At 53.8% G+C, this 20,046-nt stretch overlaps 2 protein-coding genes across 3 annotated transcripts; one reads left to right on the top strand and one right to left on the bottom strand.

Moving 5' to 3' along the window:
• Positions 1-1,856: 1,856 nt before the first annotated feature.
• C3AR1 (complement C3a receptor 1) lies at positions 1,857-3,335 on the bottom strand. The gene has a single exon (XM_070948807.1). It carries the CDS (start codon positions 3,333-3,335, stop codon positions 1,986-1,988), a length of 1,350 nt encoding a protein of 449 aa, XP_070804908.1. The 3' UTR covers positions 1,857-1,985.
• Positions 3,336-4,831: 1,496 nt separating this feature from the next.
• On the top strand, positions 4,832-12,248 carry NECAP1 (NECAP endocytosis associated 1). 2 transcript variants are annotated; one of them, XM_070949021.1, is made up of 8 exons: positions 4,832-4,936; positions 5,521-5,621; positions 6,974-7,078; positions 7,762-7,843; positions 8,745-8,853; positions 8,969-9,158; positions 10,093-10,198; positions 10,404-12,248. In XM_070949021.1, the coding sequence occupies exons 1-8, from the start codon at positions 4,839-4,841 to the stop codon at positions 10,429-10,431; spliced, it is 819 nt and encodes a 272-aa protein (XP_070805122.1). In that variant the 5' UTR covers positions 4,832-4,838; the 3' UTR covers positions 10,432-12,248. The 2 variants fall into 2 exon arrangements, with proteins under 2 accessions (XP_070805122.1, XP_070805121.1); XM_070949020.1 differs by having other exon boundaries at positions 10,399-12,248.
• Positions 12,249-20,046: the final 7,798 nt, after the last annotated feature.

Raw genomic sequence — 20,046 nt, 5'->3', positions numbered from 1 at the left:
CGGTTGGATGCAGAACCATCATGCGGAGGGGGGGGGGGGAGGTTCCTGCCGCATTCAGCTCACTGCTGGGGAGGGAAGGAGGGAGAGAGTTTGGACAGTGGGGGGGGGGTGTCTCAAGGGAGGGCCTGAGCCGGATGTGCAGGAAGACCTGGTGCTGCCTCCTGTCATGAGAATGCTGCCCGGGGCAGGATGCAGGGATGGCTTCTCCTCCAGGTTTTGGGCAGGGCGCTTCTGCGGAGGACTCCCCTCCCCCCCGGAAGGGTCAATCAGAGAGGCAAGAGATCATCCATCAGGCTCTTCATCCACACAGTTGCGCCTTTTTGCGTATGTAAATATATGCCAGTCAGTGTCCAAATGGGTCTCCTCCCCCTTTTCTTCCCTGTAAAGAAACGGTGTCATCCTGGGGTAAGGATTCGATCCGAGGCAGTGCCCCGCCAACGGGCGTCCCGGTCTGCCCAACAGCCACGGAGGGGGATCCCTCGCCTGCCCATTGCTCTGTGCGGCCCACAATGCTTGACGCCGAGGAGGGGAGGGTGGCCTCACAAAAACTATTTTTGTGCATGCTTTCTTAATTAAAAAAGTGAATGTTTATGGTTTAACCATTTTGGTGCCCCTGTTTTAATTTGTGGCAGACTGCAGGACTGACAGATTTAAGGCCCTCTTAGTTCTTACTGAACAAAAGCCAACGAAAGTTTAAATCCGGTCCTTGAACGTGCAGCCCGCTCTGGGTCAGCGTCTCTGCGCGAAGGAAGTCTCTGCGTGGATGGGTGAAGGGCAGTGCCTCGGGGGGGGGGGGGAGCTATCCTTGCCAAGGGCCCACCTTGCGCCCAGGCCCAGAGTCACGTGGCCATCCCAGAGAGCCTCAAAAGCCCAAACCCCTGCCTCACCCCCCCCCCACCGTCATGTGATCAAAAGGGGGGCCATGGGCGTGCGCCAGACTTTAGGACGGGGGCACTGCGGCTCCCACCACCCCCATAGGCCAGAAGGCCTCTGTTGTTCACCTCACTCATTGCTTAGCCTCCCCCCCCCCCCCGAATGGCCTGGGCCTTTCCCCCCCCTCCCCTTTTCCTTCCCTTGCAGTGCTGACAGGTGCACCCAGCCGATGGATGCCAGCTCAGCCAGAAAGCTACCCCAGGCCATCGCTCTCGAGCCCGCCGGACGTGAACTTCGTTGGGCGACTTTCTGTTCCTGGCCGGCCTCGAGGAAGGCAGCCTTTGTTATCTGGCCCAGAGGGTTATTGCGGGAAGGTGGGCTGTCACTCCATCCCCAACTCCCTCATCATCCTGCATAGCAGGAAAAGGAGCCTGCTTCTTCAACCCAGGTTGGACATTGCCAGGAGATGGAGGAAAATAAAGACGGCCTTGGGGAGTTCCATGTTGTTTATTTCTCATGCAGCCCAGAAGCGCTATAAGAGAAACCGTCCCCACCCCACCCCCCCACTTCCACCCTGCTGAATCCTCATCCCAAGGATCCCTGAAGCTTTGGCCTCTGCGAGGGCCAGTTGGGATTGGGAGATGCTTCAGTGGGAGCCAAGCCCTGGGAAGGTGCATCTCGTGGGAGGCTCCCAGCCCAACTGCCACAGGAGGGCCGGTCGGCAGGGTGGGGCCCCTTGTGCTGGGGGCAAAAGGAGAGAGCTTTTGGCCCCAGCCCCTTCCTCCCATCCTCAGTTTCTGGCCTCTTCCTGGCTGAATAAAGCAGACGGTTCCTCTGCACGGAGGCTTGCCTGTGCTTGATGAAACAAGAAAGCTGGATTCTGAGGCACCTGAAGAAATGTATCTTCTTGGTGAGCATTTGCTCATCTTTTTTAAAGACATCTTAAAAAATACTTTAAAAACACTCATTGCTGGCATGCTGAAAGTATAAGCCGCTTAAAGTAACCCAGGTAAAACAAGCGCAAAGGGCTAGTGGAAGAAGCGCAGACTGTAAGACAAGCTAGCCTCCCCTTTCTTGCTTCACTAGAGACTTCCCCGAAACTTTGGTCCGTGTTAGAGAACCGAAACAGAAACATCCACCTCGTCAACCGTGGTCGTCTGCCTTTTGTCCCGGGAACAGACTGCCGAGGAGGGCTCAGCAAAGGCCCCCTCAAACATCTCCTGCACCGTCTGGCAGACCTTCCTCCTGAAATGTTGCCCCACGAAGACGTAGAGAAGAGGGTTGATGCAGCTGTTGGCATAAGCCAGGGCAACGGACACGCTGTCCCACCACAGCAGGGCCTGGTGAAGTGAGGTTTGGGGGGCAGCCAGGAGGAAAAGCACGCCGGTGACGTGGAAGGGAGCCCAGCAGAGGAAGAAAGTGGCCACCACCAGCAGGATCAGCTGCAGGGCCCTCCGGCGAGGCCCCACAAAGAGCTTTGTGAGCATCTTTCGGGCAATCAGAGCGTAGCAAGCGGCCATGACCGCAAAAGGCAGCAGGAAGCCAAACACAGCTCTGGTGACGGTGATGGACACAAAGGCGCTGGGCGGTTGGGCTTCAGGGAAATAATCGGCCGGTTGGTCCTTGAACTGGGAAACGCTGGCTGTGGGTAAACTCGGATGGAGCCCGGGAAACTCGTGCAGAATGGAAGGAGCCACAGTAACCGGCCTCCTCATGAAAGCTGCCTCTCTCTTGATTCTAGAATGGTGCGATACGCCCAAAGGCGTCACGGTGATTCTCTGGGTTGTGTTTACAGTGGGGTAGGAAAGGTGTGGATCCAGGTTCCCACCTGGGAAGGCACGGTCGTAGGTGCTTTCGGTGGCCAAAAGGGTGGGGTCTTCTACGTCCCACAGGTCATCCAACCACTGGTAGTCCTCCTGTCTCTCCGTTTGCCAGTTGTTCATGCACCTGGTATTGCCAAATTCATCTTTCAGGGTCTCCCGGTAGAAGGAGGAAGGGCAGCACAAAAGGAAGGCAAGGATCCAGATGACACCGCAGACTGCGGACGCAAGCCTGACCGTCCGGTGATTCTGACACCAGACGGGTTTGGTCACCAGGAGGCACCGGTCAATGCTGATGGTGGTGAGGAGGAAGACGCTGGCAAACATGTTGAAAATAACGGCCGAGGGGAGAAACTTGCAGAGAAGCCAGCCAAAGGGCCAGCGCTCGTGGAGGGCCAGCTGAGCGATGGAGAACGGCAAGGAGAGGCAGCAGACAAAGTCGGCGATCGCCAGGTGCAGGAACCAAACCGTGTTCACCGTTCGCTTCATCTTCAGGGCAATCGCCCAGATGACCAGGCCATTTCCGGGGAAGCCCAAGAGGAAGGTGATGGAGAAAATGGCCAGGGAGCCGACTGAGGTGGAAGGCAGCGGGAAAGGCTCACTGTTTTCGTCTAAGCTGCCGTTCGCTAGCAGTGGAGCCATCTCTTGTCACAAAGGGAAGCCTGAAAAGAGTTTAGAAACCTTATCTTGGACAGCAGGTGGATGTGGGGTTTTCCCCCCCATCCCAGAGGGACCTTTGGCGAGCTGCATTTTGAGGCCTCGATATCCTCAGCCAGCGTTGCGGGGGAAATGCTTGTGGGACGGCTCCCCACAAGGCTGTCACTGATCTTTAGTAACCAGAAGATGCTGGCCGGCCAAGGGGATTTTTGCTTTGCTTTCCAACCACAAGATTCATGTCATTAGCTGGCTGGCTCCATTTGTACATAACACAAATATTGGGACAATATTAGAAACCTGTAAGGGAGATTGTTTTAATTGATCAAGAGAGGATGTGTTGGTCCTGATTAGAAGTAGAAAACATATTTTTAACTGCAACAAGCTATGCCTTTGACTGAGATGCATTTCAGGATGGTAGAGGAAAGCCCCTTGTGAAAGTCTGGCACTGCAGAAGCTTCCTAAAGTTTCCATCTGTAAAAGCCCACCGCAGTTTGCCACCGACCAGGCTCTCTGCACCTGATGGCACCCAAACCTTTTGCAGCCCAAGGCCACAGGATTAGACCGGGGGAAAGCTCTGCACGCCCCCACGCAGGATCTGGCCATGGAAAATGGGGGGGGGGAGCAGCATCCCGGAGAATAGCAGGAAGCTAAAGGGGGGGGGAGGGTCTCCAGCCCGCGACCCTCCGATTTCGCTTTGCCAAGGAGCGGCTTTCTTCGCCGGGTTTGTCTGGCGGGCTGCGGGTAACTGGTCGGTCCAAAGCGAGTCGCCGCTTGGGAGTCAAGGCAGAGCTGGGGGTGGGGGAGGCTGCAGCTGGTCTGGGGAAAGCCCAGGACTCTTGCCTGCCGCCTGGGGAGGGTCGCGGCCCCCGACCGCCAGAAGCCCCCCATCCTACCTGGGCGAGGTTCCGCCGGGCTCCCTCGCTATCGTCCGCGGAGGCGAGACTGAGAAAGGGGGAAAGTGCCCCATCAGCACTTTGGGGGCCGGGGCCGGTCGGCCAGTTCCGCTTTCCCAGGGCGGGGGAGGCTGAGCAGTCACAGGCGATGAAGCGGGAGGGGCTGAGCCAGGGGGACTCCCCGCCACTTGGCGCGGGGGGGGGGGGCTGCTGAAGCGCATCTCGAGGGGGGGGGGAGAGCGAGCGAGCGAGAGAGCCCCGGGGGCGCGGCAGGGGCTCCGCTGGGCGAGCGTGGGGCTGCCGTCGGTGGGGAGGAGCTGCGGTGGGCGTCACCCCAAGCCTTCTCCCGCACCTGTAGGCTATCGGCCACGCCCCCGCCCGGCCCAGGGGAGGAGCCGACAGAGGGCTCCACCCCCGAAGAGGCAGCGCGGCCCCTCTGCCCCGCACGGCTCTACGGCTCTTGAGCGCCCCCGCGGGCGGCCATAGAGGCCGGGAGGCAGGAGCGGCGCCTGCGCGCCAGGACGCTGGGCGGAAGCGGCGGGCGAAAGGCGGCTGCGGGTCTTCCCTTCCGGCTCGCGGTCAGCTGGCGGGGGCGATGGCGGCGGCCGAGGCGGAGTACGAGTCGGTGCTCTGCGTGAAGCCCGAGGTCAGCGTCTACCGCATCCCGCCGCGGGCCTCCAACCGCGGCTACCGGTAGGAGGCCGAGCCCCCCGCCGCTGCCCCGCCCCGCCCCGCCCCGCCCCGCCCGGGCGAAGGTCGGCCGCCTCCCCGCGGGGCCTCGGGGGGGTGGGGGAGGGGTGGGGAGGGGGGGCGGCCGAAGCTCTCGGGGGCTGCAGCTCCTTCCCGCCAGCCGCCTCTGCCCTCTGCCCTCTGCCAGGCGCCGCCGGGGGAAGGGAGGCGAGGCTGGGGCCGGGGCCTGGCGGGGCCTCCGCCCCGGGGGACCCTCACGGGGTCCGGCAGGGCCAGGCCGGCCGAAGCCTTCCCAGATGCCCCTACGGGCAGCCCTTGACTTACGGCCGCAATTCAGCCCAGAGTTTACGTTGCTAAGCGAGAGCGTCGTTGAGTGAGTTTTGCCCTTGGCTTTGCTTGTCAGAAGGCCGCAGGAGGGGCTCGTGGGAGGCTGCAGCCGTCATAACTATGAGTCGGTTGCCAAGGGTCCAAATTTGGACCGTGCGGCCACGGGGAGGCTGCGGCAGTCGTAAGTGTGGAGCAAGGGTGGTGAGCCACTGTTTTCCGTGTAACTTTGAACCCTTGTAAGTGGAGGACTTGCCTTGCAGGGCCTCCGACTGGAAGCTGGATCAGCCGGACTGGACGGGGCGCCTGCGCGTCACCTCCAAGGGGAAGGTCGCCTACGTGAAGCTGGAGGACAAAATCTCAGGTGAGGGTCTGGCTAGGAGAGCCCCAGGGGCCCCGGAGGCCTTGATGGGCTCCTTAAAAGGTCCTGCCGCCTGCGGCTGCTCCTTCCCTCACTGGGCCGAGTGATACAGACGGACGGGCCTCTTTTAGACGCCTTCTGCTTTTGGTGATCTTTCAAAGCAGAGTCTCCGTGTGGCTGCAGGTACCGTGAAGCAGGGCCAATGAAATACTTGGGTTGTTTTCTCCTTTCTACTTATGGAAAGTGATGCTGGAGCAATCCAAAGCTGTCTGTAATTATCTCTGAGGAATGAGGTATTGATTGGGTGGTTTGGGATAACCGGTCATTTTATGGGGAGCCTTCTTTCCGGCGTGTTTTGGGCAATACGGAACACTTTCTGGCCTGGTTCTTGGATTCCTCCAAATCAGGATTTTTGCAGATTGACTTGGATTCCTAACCCCACTCACGGCACGGTTTTGCTTGAAGGTTTGGTGTTTTTATGCCTGAGCCTAGGCTGATTCTTAGTTTGTGGTCCAACCCAGCTTTTTGCCAAAGTGGGCTCCCCACCCCCTTTCCCGTCTTGTTCTTAGCCCTCCGGCTGCTCCTCATTCAAAACGAAGGGAAAGAATTGACTTTCAAATCACAACAAAGGCTCAAACATCTTTCCAGGAAATGGAACATTGAAACTTATGAAACATAAAGCTTCTCTAATTGCAGCTTTGAAAAAAGGCATCTTATTTATCAATTTTTTATTGGGTTAATTTGATTTTTTGTTAGATTATTTTATAAATTCTATAATTTGATATTTTGCTATGGTAGCACAGCAGTTAGAATGCAGTATTGTGGGCAAACTCTGCCCACTGCCAGCAGGTCGATCATGACCAGCTCGAGGTTGACTCAGCCTTCCGTCCTTCGGTAAAAGAGGACCCAGATTGTTGGTGGCAAATAATACTGGTATTTGTGAACCGCTTAGAGAAGGTTGTAAAGCTCTGTGCAGCAGTATATAAATCTAAGTGCTATGGCTATGTATTATTCCAATCTAGTTGCACAAAGGATGCCCTGGTGAAGGATCTCGTTTCAGAGGTCAACCAAGGTTGACACTTTGGTGGGGGGGCACTGGCAAAATGGCTGCTAGGGAGAGCTGCCCACTCACAAAAGGCATCCTACTAATCTCCATCCGGCTGCCCAAGAGATGGATGGGTCCGAAGCCCTTGTTTCCTGCCCTCTCAGGATTGCCTCTTGGGCAGCTCTCCCTGGCAGCCATTCTGCCAGAGCCCCTCCCCCCTCCCCCGCCGCCCAGACGCTTTCTGGAAAGGGTCTGGTTTCCCCTTCCCTTGCTGGGCCTTGAAGGCGGCTCTCTTCTTGTTTCCTCCTAGGGGAGCTTTTCGCACAGGCTCCGATCGATCAGTACCCTGGCATTGCGGTGGAGACGGTAAATGACTCGAGCCGGTATTTTGTCATCCGGATTCAGGATGGAAATGGTAAGAAGAAGAAGAAGGATGCACAGTTTCTTCTTGGCTGATGTGAATGATGGCGGCCCCACTGAGCATGCCTCCAGCCACCCTAAGGCATCTGGCCCCTGGGGACCGTCTTTCAGCCATCAGGGAGCCAAGAAATGCCCCTCGGGAGCAGGTGGAGCAAAGCACTTCAGAGCGTGCCTTGCCTTGGGCAGAGCCAAATGCCCGGCGAGGAAAATTCTGAACTAAATGTGAGAGGAGTTGAACGTGGGGAGCGACCTGAGAGATTCCGTGTGAAAACTCCTCTCTCTCTCCGGCTGGTTCTCAGCTGAGGACCTGAACGGCCTCAGATGGACTGAAGGCATCTAAAGGAGTGATAATGGAGCTAAGGAAGTCCTTGGGGCTATTGTACAGGTGTGGCGTGAAAGCTGTTACCAGGTTGGTTCTGACCGCCAGGTCTCCTGAGCCTAAGAAAAGAGTTTCCTCTGGGGCAGTGACCGATACGGAGGTTGGCATTCCTTTGAGAGCATAAGAAGGCCTATAAGGTGGCAGAGTCGGCCCCTTCTCCCAATGGGAAGCCAGAGACTCTCCCCGAAGGCCAGGCATACAAGGCGCTGCATTAGCAAAAAGTGGCAGAGAATTCCCAGGATCTCTTGGGATCTTTCCCTCCGGCGGCTGTGCTAACTGCTGCTGGCTTTCTTGATCAGGGCGCAGCGCCTTCATTGGCATCGGCTTTGGCGACAGAGGAGACGCCTTTGACTTCAACGTGGCCCTGCAGGACCATTTCAAGTGAGTCTGCCTTGCTGGGCGAGGAGGGGAATCGGCCGGAGGAGGGTCAGCCTAGGGCGGGAACCTTCCTTCCCAGCTCCGCAGAAACGGAGCTGCTTCTGTCTGGAATGGGGGCTCGGTTTGTTCAGCTCCGTTCAGATGGGGTGGTTTCATCGCCTAGTCCAGGAGCGTGAGGAGCTCTCTTAAAACCTAAGACAAAACAGGGTGTGGGGTTGCACTAAACAATGTTGCAGCCTCTCAGAGCGAGCCTCCCATCTGCTGTCCAGGGTCCCCACGGCCAAGGGGTTTTTGAGCCATTCCTTTGGGCACCTTCACGGGTTGACCGTGACCTTCAGCCATTCGGTGAACAATCATTCAGACTTAGAGCAGGGCTGAACCGATGGTGGGTAGGACGGATCCTCAGCGTTGCAGCTTCCTCACGGTTGCGTGATCACAATCTGGGCGCTTAGCACTTTATGAGCAGCTTCAGCCCCCCCCCCCTGCCCCGCCCAATCACGTGATCGCCATTTGCAACATTTCCTGCCGGCTTCCCCAGAAAGTTAGTGGGGAAGTTGGTAGAGAAGGGCGCAATTACCCCACATGTTCACCCCACACAGCCCCCAGCACCTTTGCACTTGCTCAGGGCCGACTGTTTGCACCATCCCAGCCCCGCTCTCCCTCCTCCCCCTTCGCTAGTTTTCCTTCTGACTTCCATTGTGGGAAGCCAGCAGACCGTTGCCCCCCAACAACTCCAGGGTTCAGTTAGCACCCACAACCGACATTGCCATCGCTAAGCGATGCAGCCACGCTTTGTGACCGCGTTGCTTAGTGACCGGCGTTCCGGTCCCCGTGGCTGTTGTAAGCCGAGGACAGCCCAGCCTGCTTCCTCTTCTGTCCCTGCAGCTAACCTTCTTGCACACAGGTGGGTGAAGCAAGAGACGGAAATCTCCAAGGAGTCCCAGGAGCTGGACAGCCGGCCCAAGCTTGACCTGGGCTTCAAGGAAGGGCAGACCATTAAGCTGAACATTGGGGTGAGGCTCCCCTGCGCCTCTTTCCTGGCTTGCTTGGGTCTCAAGGGGGGGGGAGTAAGGGGGGGGCTGTGATTCCGAGGGGTCCCTCTTTAACACCGCCTTTCTCCCTTTGCAGAATATCCCCACCAAGAAAAGTGGGTCAGCAAAGCCCCGCCCTGCTGGCTCAGGTGGACTCAGCCTCCTCCCCCCACCTCCGGGGGGCAAAATGGCCCCTCCTCCCCCGGTTCCCCCTCTTTCTTCGACAGCCATTTCCAACCACGTAACTCCACCCCCCGTGCCGAAGTCCAGCAGTGCTGGCAACACAGGTAACGGCTGCTTCCCGGTAGAGGGTGATTCTGGGGGGTCCCCACTCAGCAGGCGCTCAGAATAGTGGGGGGGGAGGGGGCGGCGGCAGAGGCCCTGATGGTCATGGAGTCGGGATGGGGAGTCATTGTTCTTCCTCAGGAGGAGAAACCCCTTGGCATGTCTCCCTCAGCTTGGCTGGGAAGCCGGTCCGAGGAAAGGCTGGCCTTTCGGATTGGCCGGGGATTTCCCCCCCCCCCCCGGCTTCCCTTTTGTGGGTCTTACGGTCCAAAGTAAGTACAAGCAGTCCTTGACTTACAACAGTTCAAACAACGGCATTGAAAAAAGTGACTTAATGACAGCTTTTCACAGTTAGGACTTTCGCAGTATCTCCATGATCACATGGTCAAAATTCTGATGCTTGGCAGCTGGTTCGTACTTACGGCCGTTGCTGTGTCCTGGGAGTCTCGGGATCCCCTTCTGTGACCACCTGACCAGCAAAGTCAATGGCGAAGCCAGAATGGCTTTATAGCCAGGTTACTCACTTAACAACTGCACAGATTCACTTAACAACTGTGGCAAGAAAGGTCGTAACATGGGGCAAAACTCACTTAACAAATGTCTCACTTAACAGCATAAACATTGGGCTCACTTATGACTTGTGGTCATAAGTCAAGGACTACCTTTACACACTGATTTGGGTGGTTCCAGGCAAGGTTTGGGGGGAGGGGCGGGTTGCAGTCCAAGTGGTTTATCCTCTGCCTCTCTTGGCAAGAGCTGAAGCTGAAGCTGAAGCTGAAGCAGAACAATCGGCCGGATATATAATCCTGTTCCTGGTACTTTGAGGGCTGAGAAAATCGGGAGTGGATCCTGATTGGTGTCCCAAGAGAAAGTCGGAGGAGACCCTCTCCGTATTTCTAATCAAGAACCCCCTCCTTTGACACCCCCACCCCCCAGATATCCTCCTAGACTTTGATTTGCCACCCGCCGCCTCCAAGGGCCCTGCGCCTGCCGTCCTCCCAGGCAGTCCAGATCTCTGGGGAGACTTCAACACGGCACCCAGGTAAGAGGGAGGCTCCGGGGTCGCAGCCCTTCTCCTTTTGTGATTTCACCCATGAGGGGGGAGGGATGTTCGCTTCAAGATCTTGTTGGAAAGACGGGAGGGGTTTCTCTGGGGAGGGCCAGTCCTTGGGGGCCCCCAGCCCACTTGCCTTTCTCCTAATCCTTTCCCTGCCTGTGTCCACCCTCCACCCCACACCCCAGTGCAGTTCCCAGCCAGCCTGCTCAGCCGTCTAACTGGGTTCAGTTCTGAAGAAGCAGAGTGGAGGAAACGGAAGTGGACCAGTGACCGAGACAGATGGACCCAACTGGGATGGGAGTTTCCCAACGTCCTTGGCTCTTCAGTCGAATCCTAATTTCCAGACAATCCTCCTGTTTTTGTTGATGTTCCTGTCCCATTGACGCCCGTTGCATTTTATCTCTTACAGCAGAATTGCTTCAGAATTCGCCCTTCCGGGAGCTTTGGAAGAGCGAGGAAGGATGGCTGAAACCCGGGCTCCTGCTTCTGGTCAGTCCCTGAGGTCTGGGAGGCTGACCAGACGCTGCTTTTCGTTTGGGATTTCCAGCCAGGCTCCGTTTCCTTTCTTCTGGGCCTCAGTGCGCCTGGTGCGGGCGGAGGGCCAAAGCTGCTCCTGTTGATCTCTGCTCTCGGGGGGCTCCAGTCGAAGCACCTCTGGGGCAGTCCTGATCTGGCTTTTCCTCAGTCTCCTTCCCTCCAGTTTGGTAGTCAGGGCCTCCGAATCCGGTTTTGTGTTTGGTGAGCCCTTGCAATTTCCTCGGCTTTTTTCTCACGGCTCAGTTCTAGTGAGATGATCCCTTCCAAAATTGGACATAGTTGCAACACACAAGAGACCCTCCTGCTCCCATCTTTTACAGATGACGGGCACGCACCTCCTTCCGGGCTCCCTTCTGAACCCGGTTTGTGGTGTCCTCGAGATAGGCTGCCTGGCACGTGCACACGGCAGAGGCTCGCTCCGCGGCCCACTCCTTCATCACAGGAGCAGGGTGGCATGTGAGCTCTGCCCCTGCCAGGGAGGGTCAGGCTTCTGGATGCAACTTTCTGGCCAGTATGTTTTGTCGCTTGATAGCCTGTCCCTGGCAGAGCTTACTGAATCATGAAGTCGTTTCTGGCAGCGCCTCTTCCCTCCGCCTGCCTGCCTGTCTGGTCCGTGTCTTTTTGGGATTTGCGCACGTCTCCCCTTCGCTCCTCTTGCCGTTGGCGAGCTCACATGGCTCTGAAACACCTGCTTCGCTTGGCCCTCGAATTGGGAGGCCGTTTTCTTGTTGCGCTCTAGATCCGTTTCTCCCGGTAGGCTCGTGACCTCCGTGGGCGGTAATAATTACGCTGCAGTCTTGCCTCTCGCCTGTTGCATGTCCTGGGTGACCCCGTGGTTTGGTGCTTCCCCTGTGGGTAGTTTTTAAGTGAGCAAGGCACTTCCAGGTAGCCTGTCCATGTTTTGTCTCTTCTCCGCTCCCGGCCATGATCTCCTTTGCAGAGGAGCAGAGGGGATCTGCTCCACTAGTATCACGCGGAAGGCCGCAGGGAATGAAATGCACTTTTTAAAAATAAAAATAATGGGTGCCTCCCTAGCAAGGCTATCCATAAACAGCCCCCGGTCCACTTAACTCCTGAAGTTTTCTCTGTCCCTCACAGGCGGCAGCCAAGGGTTACGTTGGGCTGCGGCTCCTGGAAGGGCCCGATTCCCCTGGAAAGTGGGAATCGTAGCCCAGCTGGAAGGCGCCTGGTTGGGCTTAGCCGGTTCCACCCCTTCCTTTCGCCCTTCAGCGCCCTGCCTGGAGGTTCTGGATCCGGCTGACCCCTCTCCTTCCGTGCCAGGTCCCCTAGCCATTTTCACAGCCTCACAGCCACCTGACTTCCTAAGTTGACTAATTGGGAGACTGTCCCTCTGTGTGCGTGTTTTCTTACGGCTAGTATTACCTAAATAATATATTATGTATTGTCACAAACAGAAGTAATATTCATCTGTATGTATATAAAGTATAAGATGTACTGGTTCAGTAAATAGCAAATAAAAGAATTAAACCTGGGGAAAGCTGTGCATTAAAAGGAGCAACAGGGCAGCTCCCGTCTTTAACGCTCAACCCCCACCCCTCCCCCGCTCCCGGCTTCTCCGGGCTGGCCAGAATCTGCCTCCTTCCCCAGGGTTGGGCCAGGCCGGGTTAGTCAGTGGGTTGGTCGGCTGAGGAGGATGGAAGAGAGGAGATGTTGGAGCAGGTGGCTGGTGAGCCTTTAGCCTCCCTGGCAGTGCTGGAAGCTGCCCCTCCAGTCAGAAGGGCAGAGGGCACTCCCTGGCGTCTGCAGGGAAGCCTCCAGTGGTGGCCACAAACGGAGCCTCTTAACATGCGCAAAGTCCGTGCGTGTACAAAGGGGAGAAGCTTTGATTGCAGCGATCTGACTGTTGTGTTGCTTACTTTGACCTCCCCTGAACCTCCAGCCTTCATAATTTTTTAGAGAAAGCGTTAAACAGCCGTGCGGGAAGGATAAAGGATTCCGTTCAAAGAGAGAAGATGGGCTGAAACAGGAACTGACCCCGAGGCAACTCTTCATAGGAAGGACGAAGGAAGGAAGGAACGAGCGAGCGAGCGAGCAAGGTGAACCAGAGTGCTGCAGCAGCAGCCGCCAACACCAAGAGAGTTCTGCAAAAATCTGCGGTTTTGTGGCCCTTGCAAGAGGGGGAGGGGGCAAGATTCTCTCCACAGTAGAGAGGATGCGGCTGTGCTCTATGGAATCACAAGGAACAGAGTCATGGGTTGGGTGACTCACCACTACCCAGAAATTGCAACGGAGGTTGCTGTCCAGACTCCTCGGCCCGTGACCTCTCTCCATTGCCAGGCTCGGGGGCTGACGGGGACTGGCAGAAACGGCTTCTTTTCAACCCATTTCACACCTGGTTTTGGGACAGGAAGCCAGTCCTGGTTGCCCTGCGAGATGAGCTGCGTTGGGAAAAGGAAGGGAAACATGAAGCAAGTGACTTAGCTTAGTGTCAGCTATCGACAAGACTGTAACTTGCTAGTTTTGCATAATGGCAGCAAAATCACTTCTCTTTTCCAGCCAGAAAATTGAGGAATTAATGTGCTTGAAAAAACGGAGCTTCTCTTTTACCGAGAGGCTTGATCTCTTTATGTAGTGATCAAAGGCCTCCCTGGGTGACGGTGCTGTGGACTGGCTCAGCTTCTTCGGAGCGCTTCCTTCCACCCACCCACCCACCCAGGTGCCCTTGTCTGGTCCTGCCACCCCAGCAAGTGGGACCTGCAGCTCTTGAGGCTGGCTGGCTGGCTGGCTGCTGCTCCCTCAAGAGCTGGGAGGGGGCTGGGAAGGAAGCCGGCCCTCCCTCCCTCCCTCGCCTGCCCAATCCAGGGTCCCTGGCTCTCCTCTCGGGGAAACGAGGCCCGGCCTGCTCCCGGCCTGCCGGGCTCCTCCCAAACGCACGGCTGGCAGATGATGTGGTGGGGAAGAAGCGGGACTTGCCCAAAGCACATCGTTGGTCCCAGGCAGAGCCTCCGTGGGGAAACCCCGCGGCTATTTTTAGGTTGCTCGGTGCTGATCACGATCGTGATACGGCTGGCTCAGCCTAGGGCCCCTGGGGGGAGGGGGGGAACCTTTCTTCTTCAGGGGACATTGGACTTAGGGACGTAGGTGGGGGGGGGGGCACCTCTTCATTCTTCCAGATTTCGTGACGTGGCCTCTCTCCACGCGGAAAGCCCACCGTGGGCTCTGAAGCGGTGAAATGCCCCCCTGCAGGCCCTTTTGAAACCTGAAGAGCGCATTGGATCGTGTGGAGAGTCCGGTGCTGTTTTGCTTGAAGCTTTCAAAAGCAGGAGGAAAACAAATGGTTCTCAGAGCTGTTTGCCTGGAATCACGAAAATAAAGGGCTGCCTTTTGGAAAGGCGTACCTGGCGCCCCCTGGTGGACTGACAGTTCAGCAGCAAGCCTTGGCAACTGCAGGAAAGGGAGAGGCGGGAGACTTGAGCTGGGTTGGCGTGTGCTTAGGTGTGACCCTCAGAAAACCAGGGAAGACTTGGTGGGCGCATCTGCTGCAGGGAAAAGGCATGGAACTGCTGTTGCTGGAGGATGGCTTATTCCCCGGCTCAGTCAGCTGTTCGATACCCAGGAAGATGCTTGAAGATTGCGGAGAACTTGAGGGGTGGCATCTGAGGAGACCCATCTTTTCAAGTACACTGGCAAAAAAGCGAATACAATCCTTGGTCGTATAAACAGAAGCACAGAATCAAGATCACGTGAAGTATTAGTACCGCTTTATAAAGCCTTAGTAAGGCCACATCCAGTTTTGGTTACCACATTACAAAAAAGACGTTGAGACTCTTGAAAAAGTGCAGAGAAGAGCAACTAAGACGATTAAAAGCCTGGAGATTAAAACACATGAATTGGGATTCATGGGATTTGGGTTTGGCCAATCGAGAGAAAAAAAAGGGCTGATAGCAGTATTCCAATATTTGACGGGTTGCCATAAAGAGGAGGGGGTCAGTTCATTCTCCAAAGCATCAGAGGGCAGGACAGGAAATGATGGATGGAAACTAATCAAGGAGAGAAGAAACCTGGAATTAAAAAACTTCCTAATGGTGGAACAATTAACCAGTGGAACAGAAGTTGCCTTCAGAAGTTATGGATGCTCCAACACGGGAGGTTTTTAAGACAGTCACTCGTCTGAAATGGCATAGGGCCGTGATGGCGAACCTATGGCACGCGTGACCAAGGTGGCATGCAGAGACATCTTTCTGGGCACGTGAGCTGTTGCCCAACTTATCTGCAGCTGCGCATGCGTGTTGCCCCCCAGCTGGTATTTGGGCCTCCGGTGCGCATGTGTGCAATTCAAAGAGAGCCAGCTGGTCATCGGAGCTCTCCTGTGCATGCATGTGCATTTGCACATGAGAGTACTGCGCAGCATGGACATGCATAGATGGTGTTCGCGTGTGTGCACTGCACAAAAACTGCACGTGCACAGGTGGTGTGATTGCACACGCAGTGCACGGAGGTGCGTGTGAAAGCCTTGCACATGCACAGATGGTGCGGTTGTGTGCACAGCACACGGGGGGAGGAGCCGCATGTTAGCGTGGATATCACGGGTGCACGCAAAGTGCGTGCCTGTTCAGCACTCGATGAGTAAAAGGTTGGTCTCCAGCTTGAGCAGGGGGTTGGACTAGAAGACCTCCAAGATCCCTTCCAGCTCTATTCTGACGGGTGAAATGCTCCTTCTGGCGCTTTCGTTGTGCAAATGCAGCTCCGCTCTGTCCATGGCCCACCAGCACGGAGACTTCAGTGGGTTCCAGGGCCGCATGCTTGAGGCACTCGCTGGCCTCCTTACAAAGCCCCCGTCACTCCCTATGCCTCCCCGTTCCTCTTAAAAACCCTGCCCAGGTGGCTTCTGCCCCACCTACCCTGAGGTGGTCTCACTTTCATTTAGCCGCCTTTGGTGCAAGAAAACAGAAAGAGGATGTCTTCTTAATTGGCCTGTGGCTTCCTATACATACACCCACAGCTGTCTAGGGCCCGGGCCTCATTGGGTGCAGGGCTGCTTAGTGATGCCGCCCCCCGCCCCCTCGGGTGACAGACAGGTGGGCAGAGAGATGGGTAGTTAATTGTTTCTTAGGGGCAAATAACTCTGGATCATGCAAGACAAAGGCTCGCATTGATCCCAGCGGCCCCAGCTTAGAACCGGCTTTAAATGAAACCAGATTGCATGCTCACTGCTGTGTCCCGGTCCATCCAGGCCGGCTTTGGCTTCTTGGAAACAGACCCTTCCGCGGCCCTCGCAGGTCCTCCTCCTCCTGCTCTAATCTCCTGCAGATGCAGCCTCCACCCCAAAGTGGCTGCCTTCCAGGCCTAGGTCACACCTGCACCCGGATTGGGAGCCCACCGTCTCCAGCAACTGAAGCGGGCTCAGCCTTGCAGGGTCTCCACGTGCACGGGGGCCTAAACTGAGGTGCCCACCTGCCTCCCAAGACCGGAGGGGGGGGAGAGGGTGGCATCACCCCTCGACCTGTTCTGAGAAGAGCATCTGAAGCTGCAGAGGCTGCTCTGAAAGACAAGGAAGCCTCTGGGCTGAACATGGCATCGGAGGGTGGAATTGTCTCCATGCCTTCTTGCCATCGTGACCCAACCCCAAATATTGCAGATTTTACCCTCTTTATTCAACCAATGTGTTCCTTTTAAATATTAAAAAGTGTCTATTTTAACTTGGTTAAATAAATCAAAATCACTTCCCCTTAGCTTGTATCCTAGCATCTATGTTGTCACCGATCCCTGTGATTTCCTCTGCAGTGGGTCCCAAGGATTTCGCAGGCTCCCCCACCGCTTTCTTTGAATGGACCAGAAGAAATGATGGTGCTTGGCCCGGAGGAAGGCCTGCAGGGAGAGCCAAGGACGATGCCGGAACAGAGCAGAACACTTGCACCCAACGTTAAGCTATGAAGATTCGAAACGATCTGCCAAAAGATGGGCCCAAGGCTTCCTAATTTTTTACTTAGTCTACTTAATAAAACAACACAGAGGGAAAAAAATAAAATGACATCAACAAGAGAAAAAGAAAGCAAAAGACTTCTGACAGATAGGCATGGGCTTGGGAAGTTTTATGCAACGGTTTCAAGGAAAGATGAGCATATTTCATTGGGATCCTCCGGGTGTAACTTGCATCAAGGCTTCCACCCACCGAGTGATGGGAGCCAGGCATTCATCTTTCCCCCATTCAGGGACTCCTCTTTGGCAAAGAGAGCCTCACAGAGGATCCATTCTGTTGTCCCACCATCAATTTCCACGTAATCGGTAGGTGATTCAAAAGAATAGGGATGTCCAAAAATATTAAATCATACCTTAGAGTTAAATTAATAGATTTAATCACCTTTCCCCAGAGTATAATAACTTTAGGACATGTTTTAATGAATCTCCAACAAAATGGTATTTTAATTGCATCTTCAAAAAAATGGTGATTCACCCATTTATTTTCTATTCAAACACAATGAGTTCAATGAGTTTGAAATATTATTTTTGGTTGAATAAGCCCTAATCTAAGATCTGAAATTTTTGACACTAGGGCAAAACAATTTCCCATTGTTTAGACAAAAGAGGAACCCTCAATTTCTTACTCCATTCTTTAAAATTTGCCTATTAAATTGATTTATTGATAACAGATATGATTATGGGCTTTTTTGTCTCATAAAATTTAATGATGCATTCTAATAATTCAGATGTTTTTGAAGCTGAAAATGCTACTTTTTACAAATTACAAATCCATGGCCTCTGTAGTTGTAAAAACTGCAACTGAGGAGCAACAGAAAAAAAACCCAATAGTATTTATCTTTTAAAAGAGAATGATCAAGCCAGCATTTCCAGCTCCAAGGGAATTTTTGTGCCTGCTAAGTACTTTTTTTGGTGTCTGCAGGTTTCACACAAGGATAGTCTTGGGTCTCCAGAAGCTTCTCTCCCTCCCTCCCTGCATGAAGGCACAACAATGAGAGTATTGCTGTAGCATATGTGTTTGAATGTTATTAATTTATTGAACAAACATCTATATTTCCGCTTTTCATTATATCATTCAAGGGGAGTAATCATGATTCCTAGTCAGGGATGGTTTTATTTTAATATCTGTTTTACCAGCTTAGTATTCCAATCTGGCATAATATTTTTACACTTTTCAAGCTCCTGTAATACTCTCACTCTCACCCACAGAGAGTGTCACCCTTGGTATGCATTTCCTTGGTATCCACCCTTGGTATCTGCACAGGAGTTCAAAGGAATTGCTAGCGATGTGGGTCAAAGGGGCTGGGGCACCCCCTCCCTCCCTCCCTCCCTCCCTCCCATGCACCTTAGGGCCACTTCGAAGTTGGGCTGGAGAGGAGAGCAGCCCAATTTGCTTGCAGTGCAACACCTGGCAGTTCCCTTTCCCCCCCTCTCCCCCCTTACAGAAAAGCCCTTGGTCTTCGTCCTGCAAAAGGAACAGACAGCCCCAGGGCCAGGAAGGCAATTGTTTTAAAAGAAGCCTCTGCTGCCCCCAGGAAGAAATGCCACCCTGGGGCCACGGTGTGCCAGAGGCAGAGAAGCCTTTCCCCTCAGGTGGACTTTCTCCCAGATTCAGAGGGGCCCAGCAGCTGCAGCAGCTCTCTGACGCCCCCCCTCCTTCCCACCTGTTGGTTGGGCCCTGGTGGGGGAGGGATCATGAAGGGGAAGCCCCACCCCTGCATGGGAGGAGCCCCTCCCTGGTCCAGCCCGTGGGAGCTGTCAGGCCACCAAGGAAAAGGATACGCTGAACTAGAGGAGGGAACTGCCTAGTTTTATATTCCCTTCCATTCATGCCCAACTGATGATTGCATTGACAAGGTTTCCAATTACTCTCTTCACATTATTTCCCTCTTAAAAATCATCCTCTGACAGCCGGAATTTCCCTTGTTTTGTGACACATGAAATACCGTACATTCTGCCTTAAATTTGGCCAAACCTCTATTCTGAATCTCTGCTGTTCTTTTGTCACGGCTGCGATTGGGTTTTCCAGTCCGGTATTATAAACCAGGGATCCTGCCTGGTGAATTGATGGGTTTTTCAGCCTGGGAAGGTCCTTCTTTCCCCCCCCCACCCCCGCTGAGGCAAATTTCTCTCCTGCAGCTCTCAACATGGATCTTATAGTCATTTGCATTGGTTCATTTCTTACTAGTGGAATTGTTCTGGAACATTACCTAGTAGAATAAAGCCTCCAAGATTTCAATTCAAAGTTCAATTTCTACAATTTTTAAATAAACTATGTATTCTTCTTCAATTCTTACAAGTAATTTTTACAAGACCAGCACCTATGATTAAATCTTCCTTCAGTGTTGCAACATTTCTAGTATTTGATGTTACATGATTTTCTCTTAAATTATAGCATTGGAAAATTTTACAGATTTTTTTTCCTGATTGCTCCCAATGTTACATTATAATTGTTTCTTTAAAATGTTGCATTGACTTTATCATATATATTGATAAATACATTTTGGCCCAGTGAAAGTGTTCCTAGGCTGGGTTTTGTCTTAAAAATCCTTCCTTTCTTCAGATCCCTTTTTATTCTTCCAGTGATCTCTAAATCCATCAGCCACGGTGGATTTGGCCCTTTACCAGAGGAATATCTTTGCCGCTTCAGTCTCTTTCTGGAACCTGGATACACCAGATTCACATAATGCACAGAATTACGTTTTTCTTGCAATAATTTTTTTCTATGACAAAAAGCATTTCGGGGCAATCTCAAAAGCAATATCCCACTAAAGGCAAGATTACTGCATTTATTACTGTTTTTTTTTAATAGAAGTTCCTGTTTTTGTCCACCTCTGCCTTATAAATACATCCCTTTAAGTTTTTGTCTTCTTTTCTATCTGCATTATTATCTCTGAAGTCCATTAGCCAGGCTGACATCTTCTAATGCTGACATTCTGCTGTTCGGGGATTTTATCATCATTCTAAATGAACAACTTGCATGGTAAAATAATTCACACTTTGCCAAAGCAGTCTACCTCTATTTCTGAATTGTCTCTTCTTCTTTTTTACTTTTAGGGTTTTTTTTTCCCTTTTCCAAATAAAGTACGTATTCTTTGTCAGTCTTGCAGTTTTAATTCTGGGATTGAAATTGGCACTTTTTGATGTGTGTGTCAGTGTGTTGGTTAGGTAATGTGTTCATTTTAATGGTCACAAAAAAACCATCCCTTTTCCCAATGCCTGCAGGCCTCACCGACACTGCCAGCTCTGGGCCAGGCAAACAGCTGCTGGTGTGGGAGCCATTGGGGCTCAGCTCCCTCTTGATCCAGAATTCTGCACAAGGGGCTCCCGTTGGCACCAGCCCCAGGGCTCAGGAG

This window comes from Pituophis catenifer, unplaced genomic scaffold (genome assembly GCF_029215685.1).
Source record: "Pituophis catenifer annectens isolate HBS135680 unplaced genomic scaffold, rPitCat1.0.hap2 SCAF_8, whole genome shotgun sequence".
NCBI lineage: Eukaryota > Metazoa > Chordata > Lepidosauria > Squamata > Colubridae > Pituophis > Pituophis catenifer.
The sequence above is the reverse complement of the archived record's forward strand: the minus strand, read 5'-3'. Positions and strand labels throughout refer to the sequence as shown.